Source organism: Elaeis guineensis, chromosome 8 (assembly GCF_000442705.2).
Source record: "Elaeis guineensis isolate ETL-2024a chromosome 8, EG11, whole genome shotgun sequence".
NCBI lineage: Eukaryota > Viridiplantae > Streptophyta > Magnoliopsida > Arecales > Arecaceae > Elaeis > Elaeis guineensis.
The window spans coordinates 5,031,209-5,043,435 of NC_026000.2; the positions used below are offsets into that span (position 1 = coordinate 5,031,209).

The window sequence follows — 12,227 nt, forward strand, 5'->3', positions numbered from 1 at the left end:
GGTTAGCATTAAATTCTCTCAATTGACAATATTTTCATCAAATTTGTGAATTCATCTTCATGGAATGATTGTTAAATTGTAATATTTGCAGTAGCTGCTAATTCATATTCTTTCTAGAGTTGATCGCTGAACTTGCGTCACATTATTAAGAGAATTATTCGGGAGCAGATGCTGTTACAAAAACTCTCGAGAACATGAGGGGGGAAAAGAGTGCTTGCCAGAACATGATGATGACTTGCTCTGGGTGTGGAGCGAGAATAAAAATAATCAACGAAAAAAGTATGCACTGCTTGCAAGGTAAAACTATAAGGACTTCGATTCCTGATTTCATTCCATAGATGAAAAGGAAAGTTCATTAGGTTTACCTTAAGTCCAAACCTTGCTAGTTGTACTGGTCTGAACTACAAAGATAATGATGATAACCATGCCCAAAAATAATATCCATATGAGAGTCTAAATAGATGTAGCCCCAAAGAGAAGACTGCTCCTCCTACATATCTAGAAACTAGAACAATAAGAAACAACTAGAGCGACCCAAGTGGTTTGCGTTCAGTCTTACTAACATTCCATGTTTTATGATTCAGACTTGCATTAATTTTTGACATACAAAATTGAGGATGCATTAATCTCCTTCATTCAAGTTGTTTGCCTCGGCGAATTGATTGCACCCCTTTCCAATGTGATTTTAACAAGCACCAGGGCAAAAAAGTAGAGGCAACAGTCTTTGTTTTTGATCCTTGAGGATAATCTCACATGCTGTCTCGAGACCATTCGACAAACAAAACTCCCTAGAAACAGCCTGGATTGGTTCCAAAGTTTGTAGCATTTGTTAGTTCAGACCATCTAAATAGACCTTCACTAGTTTTCAGGGATCAAATCAAGTTTGTCCAAAAGTAAAGAAATCAAACGAAGCTAATTCTTGTCCTAAATAAAGAAAGGGCAAATTTTGATAATGTAGATGAAAAGAAATAGTTATGATATCAAAACAATTGTCACATCTTGCTACAAGAATATTTAGGATTCATCAAGTTGTACGTTTGTTGGATCTACAAGAGCTAAAGCCTTCTTCTCCAGAGTTTCCTGAAGTTGCTGCGGCTGATAAATATAGATTCCATCAATCTACCCTGGTTCTACTTCCAGGCGCCAAATGTTGTACTTCAAGTTGTACATTTTTGAAGCACAATTCATGGAGTTGGTGCATTTATGATGGATCCCCTGCCACGTGCCATATCAGCAGTGCATGAATTTTCTTTTCGTTTCTTTGTTCAAGTAGGTTGGAGCCCCAGTCCAATCCCTGAATGGGTTTAAGTGGCTTTGTGCCCTGATCGTCCAACAGTTAGCAACAGGCTTTTCACCTTATACAGAACCCTCATATTTAATCTTACTCTTCTTGTTCTAAAGAGCATCAACTATCTAAAGAATAACAGTAACAATGACGCCATCACCAACCTGGAAACCTAAGCACTGCCGAGGATACAGAAAATATCTTGCCGCCAATGAAGACTAAACAGAAAGCTTTCCTTAAATTTTTGGACTGAAATGACATCTCCTATAACAAGAAGCATAGACTTGAGTTCTCTAAACTGCTGATAAACTTTAATCAGTCTTTTTAATAGTATTTCTAAGTAAGAAATAGAATCAGTGCATAGTATAAAATGGAAGTATTTTTATCAGTTGACATTTTACAAGGTTAAAGCGTCGACAACCTTTGAGAAACTGTTTAATACCAAAGTCCTATATTTGCGATGCATGTGGGAGAAGCATGACAGCATGATTATATAATTCCTGAAGGTTTGGACCCCAACTCATTGGGAAAAGCACTGAAATTCTATGAAAAAAGAACTGCACAAAAAAAGTTTATCAGCAGAAATAAGGTCAAGCTGAAGTCAAATTTGTGGATCAATTTACAAAAAATGAATGGACTAGTTATAAAAAATAATAAAAATATAAGTTTGATCTAGACAAAAAAAAAAAAAAAAAAGAAAGAAAAAAAAAAAGGTCCAAGCACCTCATTCTACAAATGAGCTATAGCATTGTAGTTGATACCCCTCCTAAGTTTTTGGGAGGGGTTTAGGTTGTATCTGTGGATCGGTTGGATTATGATTTTAGTAAATCTTAAAGCACTCCAGTTTGTTTCCTCCTCCTGCCTATCTAGTCCTTGAGGTAGATATTGCATGTTCCAACTGTTGATACAACCTGAACTCTTTTGGAAGAAAAGTTCAATCTTAGAATCTCAGTAGTGCTGGCACGACAATTTTTTCATTTTTTTCTCTTAAAAATGATTGTCAAAAAAAAAACATAATGCCAAAAATGCTTTTCTTGCACCAGGCGTCCTCCGGGAAGACGTACACTTCAAAGTTGAGATGGACGGCTGCAAGCAAATGGCACGAATATTGCCAACCATCTGAGCACTTGATACAAGACCTCTCTTCGGAAGGGAGCCTCCTTATGCTATTTATTTTCGACAACATAAACCCTTGTGCCTTGGAACCCTTAAAACCCCTCCAGCGCGCTTCGCGAACGCTCCCCAACCCACCCGTGGCGGAGAAAGAGAGGCGAGACAGAACGCGGGGAGAGAGAGAGAGATGGGGAGCGACAGCGAGACCGAGAAATGTATCAAGGAGAAGAAGAAGATGATGGCTGTCGCCCCGATCGCGAAGCCTCTCGCCGGGAAAAAGCTCTCCAAGCGGACCTTCAAGCTCGTCCGAAGAGGTATAAACCCAAAATAGTTCTTATGGGTTCTTTATTCTTTGGTTTTGCTGATTTATTTGTTTTCGTCCGTGTTGTTTAGTTTCTATCCCGGTGGTACTCCTTTTTTTTTTTTTAATCCTTTCTTGTGACATGGATCTTTTTTCTCATGGATCATTCGGGTTTTCTTGATTCTAGGTAAAGTTCTTTGAAAAGGTGGTACCATTTTGTTCTCTTTGACGTATTTTTTTTGGCATTCTTTTCACATTTTTTGGGCTATGGGTGATAGGTGTGTCATCTGATGAAACGATGCGTTAGGCTTTCTTCCCTCCAAAAAAAAAAAAAAAAGAAAAAAAAAAAGAGAGAGGGAGAAAGGAAGAAAATTATGCTTCAGGGTTTCTTTTTTATTTTTTAAGGTTAAAATTTACTAGTTAGGTGGTTATGGGATTCTTTTTGTGTCTCCAGGCGGAACTTAAGATTTTCCATTTATAATCTTGACCGTTTGTCAAATGGGTTTCTGGGATTCCTTGATTCTTGGTAGAATTCGGTGAAAAGGGGCTACCTTGTTATCTCTTTGAGTTTTTTTTTTTTCTTTTTGCTCTTGACATCATTTTCACTAGGTTGATCATTCTTCTGTCTTGCGATACGGTGCTTTTGTTTTCTTTGGTTTCTTCTAATAAGAAGGATGTTTCTTTATTATATATTGATCAGCTGTTAAATGGATTTCCTGGGGTTCCTTGGTAAAATCCAGCGAAAAGATGGTATCTGATTGTTCTCTTTGAGCAAATTTTCTTTGCTTTTCACATACTTTTTGGTTATGTTGATGGCTATAGTATATGGACCAATGCTTAGATTTTCTTGATGTTCCTTATTTAGGTAAAATGATCTAGTTAGGCTGTTATATTGTTCTTTTGGTATCTGTAGGCAGAGATCAAGCTGTGCCTTTTATTTAAAAGAAACGGATTTTTCTTTATGGTTTGCTTGTTTGTAAAATTTAAGTTTTGTATTAAATTTTCCATGCTGCATGCTAATTTGCGCTTTGGTTTTGTAACCTCCATTTGTTATTTGTGGAAATTATACTGATGTGTTCTCTCTTATTTAAATGCTCAGCTTCTGAGGCTAAGTGTTTGAAACGAGGAGTAAAGGAAGTAGTAAAGAGTATTCGTCGCGGTCATAAAGGGTTAGTTTTCTTTTGGATTTTTTTTTGTTTTTTTCTAATTTGCGGATGTCTATCTTCTTGGTCATTCATGCCCGTGCTATATGAAAATAGTTATGGCTGAATTGTGATTTTGGTTTTTGGTTGAAGTAAGAACACAATAACTATGATATCTATTATGGTAGCTGGCTGGCCTTATATGAGTAAGTATGTTGATGTGCTTGAATTTTTAACTATGATGTACATGGTAATATTTTATGAGAATTAGATAGGCAGATAGGCACCATGCAAGCCTTATAATGCATAAGCAATCCTTGCCTACGTTGCTTATGGCATGTTTGAGGAAACCCCCATGGGTCCCAATGGGATAGGGTGGATAGAGAATGTGGAGAAGAAGGAACAAGGAAGAAGAAGGATGAGAGGGAGAAGAAGAAGAAACAAGGAAGAAGGAGGATGAGAGGGAGGCCCCACAAGGTTGTGCTTGCTCGATCCCCACGGGATGAAAAAAATGACAAAATGACATTGCAAGGTCATTTTCTTCATCCTGTGGGGTTTGGAAAAGCATGAAACCTTGCACCCTTCTGCCCCCTCTCCCATCCTCCCAATATCCTGTAGGAGTAGGCCTTAGTGTGTCGATTTTCCAGGTTTTTGGCATCCTATATAGATGGTTGGTGATGCCTAGGCAGTTACTTCTAGCAGACACATGTTGTAGTCTGTGTATATTAAGTTTTTGCCCCTTTTTTTGAAAAAAAATGATATATGGATGCATAGCAGGGTTGATTGGTCCTAGGCTGAGGTCTACCCGAGCTTGGATTATGGCTGAACTCACCAAGTTGAAGGTTGAGCTCTTGAGAGAAATTTCATGGGGCGCATTTGGGCAAAATTTCATGGTGGTGGGGCAAGAAGAGAGGGGGCATGTTGGGTCCTAGTGAGGGTGGCTTTGCAGCTGAGGGTAATAGAGTGGATAGAGACTATGCTTGACAAAGAAGAGAAGAAATGGAAGTTATGAGATTCTAGGCTAGTCTTGTAGGATTTTTGGGGCAGATTGGCAAGTGATATAGCATAGTTATGTTTATCATCTCTGTTTACTTTTTGGTTGGGGATGTTGGTTGAAGGTGGTGAATGGGTGGAGCTGGTAGGAGGACTAACAATGGGGTGCAAGGGGTTGTCAAAGGTAAGGGAAAAAGGGTTGTGCCAGCATTGCGAGGCAGGGATTACAAGGGGATGTGTGTGTGTGTGTGTGAGAGAGAGAGAGAGAGAGAGAGAGAGAGAGAGAGACCTCATCATTGCAGCATCTCTTGGCCACATCTAGTGTTTGAAGAAAAAACCCGTTTTTTTGTGTTGCCTTTGTGGTAAAAGGAGGATGGTGGTTTCTCAATTGAAGCACATCCAATGAGCTTCAACTCTAAGAACCTTCTTGAATGTGATCAATGTAGAACGAACCCTGCTTATACATGAAACAGTCCTGTAAAAAAATTCACTATACTTCCCCTAGTTAGTTTCATGTCTTTAGACTAGAGCTAAGGTTTTTTCATCTTGGCCATGATGTTGGCTGAGATATTGTTTTTACTGGTCACAGCCACCTACATTGATGATATGATCAGTATCTTGGCCATCATTGTCTTGGTCAATATAAATGACTATTATCTAATAAATTGACTGATATGACAAATATCAGCTGATATTTCTCATCAATTTTTACCTTTTAAAGTGATTTTTTAGTTACTAAATATCAAATAAGTGCCTTGATATAATACTTAAATCTGGGATTTACTTTATTTGCTGAGGTTTCGATCAACCTTAAAGTATTGGCCAAAATCCTGGAATATCTTGATCTTTCCCTTCTGGCCAGAGTTTCCATCTTGGCCAGGATTAACCGAGATTCAGTCCATCTTGGTATTGGCTACCAAATGAGGTGGCCAAGATCCCCAGATTTGAAAACCTTGAATAGAACCCATCTGCCTAGACCTTATCTTGGTATGTTTGCTAATAAACCTTGTTTCTTTAGGATAGAACATAAAAAAATGAGTTTCTGTTACACAGATTTGGTTGACTGATGTTAGATTCTGCCAAAAGAAAAATAAACTACTTTGTTCTACCTCCAGTGCTAGCTGTTAAATCAACTTAACAGCTCAATTCTTTTTGGCATTTTCATTTATCTTTGATACAATCAGTAAAATGTTTGTGACATGATTTGTTACAGCTGCAAGTTGTTTTGTCGAGGCGAAATCTGGTGGTTGAGAAAATCTTGGTTTCTATGTGGAATAAGTTGCGCTGTGCTTCATTAAATGTAGTGTAGTTTGTTATCCCTTGCAAAAATTATGCCTTCATTAGTGGCGCTTTTGGATTCTCTCCTGTCATGTGATGATGCTGTTTAGTAGACATATAGCAGTGCAGTTTGAAAAGATTTGGGAATACAGGAAACTTTTGAAAGGTTGCATGCCTCTATCTGGTAATGTTCATTATGCGTCAGAAATGAAATTTATGTTGCATTTTGTTGGTTGCAACATGTTATGGATAATCTTGGGCCTCACTTTATTATAGATGGAGGGACGTAGAGTGTTGAAATTACCTGTCATGAATATTGCATGATATGTATACATCCCAATATGTTGAACTATGTTAAACTAAGTAGATAGATGCACTGTATGGTTGGGATACATCGATAAGAATGGATTTTTTGGCCCTTGTAATTTTTTACTATCTCAATGGCTCATGCATTGAGAATTTATTACACATGTTGCAATGTTAGTTGGTAAATTGTCTCCCTTGTTCTTTAGTGAGCAATATATGTCAATATGTGAATTAATATTGGTGGGTGCAGATTGTGTGTTATCGCAGGAAACATTTCCCCAATTGATGTGATCACGCATGTGCCCATCTTATGTGAGGAAGCTGATATTCCATACATATATGTTTCTTCAAAAGAGGTTGGTTGGACTCTGTTAGCACCTTTTTTTGTTTCCTTTTCTTTTAGTAGCTGGGTAAATGGATTGGCCATGTATATATGCCATGGTATCCATAAGAAGTTCTGATTCTAGGTCAGCATGACTTGGTGTTTTCAAAAGAGCTAATTGATTTAAAGACGTAATATTCTTTTGCCAACTTAGATAACTTTTCTGGGCCATTCTTAGCATTGCATGGAACTTCATAGTCCCAGTTGCTGCTTCATTTTAAAAACTTATGGTCATACTATTAAAATAATTTATAGGTCCTCGCATGGATACTGACAATTTTTTTGGTCCCAAACTTTTAAGTCTCTAGAATGTGAATAAAAACTTTTTAAGTCTCCGAAACGTGAATACGTTAATATCGTTTAATATTCTTTAAGATATTGTTTTGAGTGATGTATTTGCCTTAATTTGAAATCCTTAGCAACACATGCAACTTGTATACCCAACATAGTGATGTCTATTTCCATTCCAATCAATGTGGTTAAATAAATTAGTTATGTTATGTTGCTTGTGGCTATGATGCAAATTAAGGTTGATAACAAGTTAAAATGACCATCATCTTCTTAGCTTATCCTTTTTGCTAATGAGATCCTTGTGCCTATCATCTTCTTTCAGGCTTATTCTTGTGCCTATCAAATTCATTTGTTTGTAATTCTTAAACATGCCATGACATATGATAATTATATGGTATATATGTATTTGATAAATTTATATTCATGCAGATATTATTTGTGTTGGGTTCTGACGGTGCATTTTAAACAAAATCTGGTAAGAGGCGTTCCATTTTAAACAAGTTTGATCTGCAGAAGGACTCCAAAACACGGAGAGACGCGACGCTTCAACGCGCACGCGTGAGAGATCCTTCTTTTCAATTTTTCTTCGTCCTATAATTTTCAGAAAAATTCCATCTCATGCTTTAAGATGTGCACCAGAGAATGGAGGGTGATATGGGCTGCCACACGCATCTGAATCCCAAGCCAGAAGGACTCCTCCTTCTGCTCACGCCAACACGCGCACGTAAATCCTGTTTTGCGCCAAGAGTCCTTCACAATTTGGACTCTTGGATATTGGTGTTAACATGAGATCTGGCGCCCCATTTTGGGCTGCTTTCGGGTGGCACGATCAGACCCAAATGCCCATCAAATTGGACTAGCTAATTAGCAAGGTATGAGACCAAATTGATCTCTCAAGGAGCTAGATTTTCATATGTGCTAGCATGCTTATCGGGAACCTTGATCGGATCTAAAATTCCAATCAATCTTATCAAAAGGGTCCTTGATCAATTTTCATGTGTGTGATTCATTGGATTCCACATCTAGCCAGCAGTAGGTCCGGATGCAAGTTGACCTAATTTGATTAAATTTCAATCTAATCGAATTAGGTCCAATCGAGTTAATCCGAGTTCAACAATCAGAACCCTTTCTAATTGGTGATCAAATTAAATTCTTTAATTCGATCAAACCTACAAGTCAAGATTGACGTCTAGCAACGTATCACGACTACCTAGAAGATGTGGAATTTGGTGGAAATACCAAATATATCCTTCAGTGGCAAGTTATCGTGCAATTCAATCCTTCATCATTCCTGCACCCTGAATATGTTCATGAGCATGAAATCGTGTCAAATTCAAACACGTATTCATATCGATTTTCGATTAATTAATGATGACTCCGATGATGAAGCATAAGAAATTCTTTCTAATCTCCTTTCTGTTTTTGGTCAAAAGATTTTTTTCGAGTCATCTAGGGATGGGAATACACAGGATGCGATCTCCTCTTACTAAGAGTGATCGATTCCATATTGACCTACTCATAACTTTCATATACACTCCACCATATTCAGAATATTCCGTGCATGTCTTAATGTCATGCTTGGGTATGAATCAAAATATGGGTTCATGTGCACAAGATTCCATGGTGATCTCAGGTTTAAGGATCACTTGCACAACTCTCACTTAGAGAACAATCTTTGACATGCAAGTAAGGCGTCCATAAGATGTTCTCTTCCATCGAGTCAATTCAGTGGACTCATTTTTAAATGAGCACCTACATCCTTGTATTAGTGTTCCATACACAAGTGGCTAGTGAGATCTGCCATCCTGTCTGTCGAGCATACATAGGATGTGCCAATCTATTCGGAACATTGATCTCCGACTCAATGCTCCTATGATCCGGAACATTTAAGATTAGGGTTTTAGGATTTTAGGTCTCACTAGCATGATTCATTCATGTTCCTAAAACCATTGCCCTAATCATTAGGGTTCATCATAATCTTATACATAATAAGATGCAGCTAAAATGATGAATCAATACTTTATTTTATTATTAAATAATAAATATCATTACATGAGTTGAAAAATTACAAAGAAAAGTCCCATCGCAACACACTTGCGATTGGCTTATAGGGCACTCTTCTTTTAGTTTGTATTAATATAGACTGCTTATGTCATTTGTCTAGGTTGCTTTTGGAAGCGGAATAAGCAAGCTTGGGGTAAATGGGTTAACCATCTTATTCTGCTTCCAAATGCAGCTTTAAATGTTGAAAAAGGGAAAAATTGTGATTTTGAATAGCAAACAACCAGGGTTCGAGAATAAGTCTAGAAAGTTAGTGAATTGAATAATGGGGTGCAAGATGTCTAATGTAAAGACCCCTAGTTGTATGTCCATTCTTATTGGAAGTCCAGATGATATATAAAATGTAGAAATACTCAAAATGTTGGGTTCAGCATTATCAAAGCAAAATAATGCCTATATACTTGATTTGGCAAGAGGCTTCATCATGTTCAGTCCCAAGGGCTTGTGAAGTGCCATCATCTAAGCCAAGTACAACTTAGCAGGTTTCCAAGTTCCCCCAATTGGCCAATGGCCATATCATACCTAACTTATACTGCGATGTGTTTACCCTTAAGTCTTAACCATGATATGTTTATTCCATCATGTTTCAAGTCATTGCAACCTATATTCAATGCCATATCTTCACAAGTCACCTGATCCAACTCTTACAAATATGATGTTGTTTGGGCTATTTTTAAAGAAACTCCCATCTCCTGTCAGCTCAAGCCTCTAGGACCTCCTAAAGAATAGTCTTCAAAGTGCTTTTTAAAGCAGATTCTTTAAGGTTCCACAAGGTGAGTTGTACTTGTACCGATGTTTTTGAAACAGGACTAGGCCAGCCAATGGAACTGGTTGGACTGTCAACCAGCCAGATCTCTGTTCTGGACCATAGCCTAGAACCATTTCATTTAATAATTGAAAAAAAAAAGAAACTTTCTTTTCAGAGAACTATCTAAATTGCTGGTTGAACCAGCTTCTTATTTGAACCATTCTGTATTCACATGAACCGGGCAACTTTGTATTAGTTAAAAATAAAAGATCAGGGTAAGCCATCAATTTTAGGATTAGGGATTCCTCTTGTTTGACAGGAGACATGAGATGCTCTTGTTCTCACCATGCTCTATTCTGCATCTCGATGGTTGACCTTTAGGCCAGCCGATTGATGGTGGCCTCCAAGAGCAATCAAGATGGCACTTCTCTCTCTCTCTCTCTCTCTCTCTCTATCCCTCCCTCCCCCTCTCTTCCCGCGCGTTTCATGACAATATCTTGAGCTTGGGCCAGCAATGGTGGTCTCCAGCTACCTCCTCTCCAGTCATTGGGTAATGGCTTCTCTCTCCAAGACGAAGAATAATAGAAAGTATGGTATATATCATCCAGCACTCTTAACTCCTCCACAGAATGGAATTAGCGACCCATCAACATGAGAATGATTAGCTTGTAATTAAGCTCTTACAAGCATTAAATAAATGTATAATATGTCCTGCATGAAATTTTTCATTGTTTTGGATCTCCTTGGGTATGAATCGATATCCTGATTAGGATCTTTGAAGCGATGTTTTGTCCACTATAATTTTTAGTACTTTTGAATTTTTAGATCCATCCAGGTGGATTTTGGTGGAAACGATTACAACTTGGATATTTACTTCATGTGGGTGGCGCAGCAAGACGAGAGATCTATTCTTCTATTTGATGGGGATTAAAACAATGCAAGGTTTATACTTTGTAACACAAGTATCTGGTCGCTTCCTCCAGTTTGATCAATTGAAGCTGTGTTAAAACATTCCTTGTAGCAATGTATCCATCACTAACTCAAATAAACATCTGCTTCCCAGAACCCAGTCACTTTTCCCGTTTGGTAAATGGTCTGGGTTTTAAAACATTGCTTCTAGCAATGTATCCATCCCTAACTCAATTAACGAAGCTGCCTTAGCAATTTCTGGTTTTGGCCCATCACATGATTGAAGATCAGTGTAATTTCAGAAGCTCAGCACACATCTACAATAGAACTGGTTATGTTTGATTGAGCAGCCTATTTCTATATAATTAGGTGGATATCAATGGAAAAAAGGCTTTTTATATACACAAAAATATTGTTCTTATTTAAGGCTGACAGCAATGCTCTAGCTGTAATAAATAAATTCCCCAACTTTGCTGACTTCTTTTTTCTTTTCTTGGTGCCTTTTTTATCGCTCTCATAGGATCTCGCAACTGCTGGGGTTACCAAGAGGCCTACATGCTGTGTATTGGTGCTAACCAAGCCAACCAAGGGGGAATTGGCCCAGGAGGTCCAGGAGAAGCTACAGGGTGATTACGACCAGGTTGCAGCGGAGGTGAAGGAGCTGACATCATCCCTCTTCTGAAAAGGGAGAACAAAAATTATCCTTATGTGCTACATGTCCAATTATTTTGTTGGTTCTATTTGATATGAGCTGTCAATGTCCATGGGCAACAAGCAGATGCTGTACGTTCTTGTGGGGGACCAAAAAGCAAAGTTGTTTCTGTTTGTTCTTGTTATTTCTTGTTTGTCGAACATGATGGATATATTAGCTGGATACTGGATCCCAGTCATTGTTATATTTCGCTGATAGGTTTGTTTGTGAGCATTTTTTTTAAAGATTTTATTATATTTCGCTGACAGGTTTGTTTCTGAGCATTTTTTTAAAAATTTTACCATTCTACCTTTTTGCCATCCCAAGTGAACGGTTATGTATACAGCTTTAATAATATTAGGGGCTTGTGTGGTTGATAAATGAATTACTCTGGCCGGGCCTGAAATGGCGATGCAGCGAGACTTGGATCTGTGGTTCAGGTGTAAGGTTAAGATAAATTCTTTATTGTTATGCATAATACATGGTCAAAATTTCGATCTGACATAAAAGACTAGATATTTTTCGCAGAGGTTGTAGCTAACATGACGATTTTCATTTGGGAAATTTTATTCTGTTATTTGAATCTGGTAGGAGTCTTATCTTCTCTCAGCATATTTTTCAGATCTTTGTTGCAACCGAGTCGTTATTTAGCTGACCATTTGGTGTGAACTAGTTTCTCATTAGAGTCATGAGTGTCATTTTCTCTTGAGCTTGTCGAATTGCTGAT

At 37.9% G+C, this 12,227-nt stretch overlaps 1 protein-coding gene across 1 annotated transcript; it reads left to right on the forward strand.

Moving 5' to 3' along the window:
- The first annotated feature begins 2,462 nt into the window (after window positions 1-2,462).
- Window positions 2,463-11,778, forward strand: LOC105050668 (H/ACA ribonucleoprotein complex subunit 2-like protein). Its single transcript, XM_010930779.4, has 4 exons — window positions 2,463-2,712; window positions 3,799-3,868; window positions 6,669-6,774; window positions 11,330-11,778. Exons 1-4 carry the CDS (start codon window positions 2,586-2,588, stop codon window positions 11,489-11,491), a joined length of 465 nt encoding a protein of 154 aa, XP_010929081.1. The 5' UTR covers window positions 2,463-2,585; the 3' UTR covers window positions 11,492-11,778.
- The last annotated feature ends 449 nt before the right edge of the window (window positions 11,779-12,227 follow it).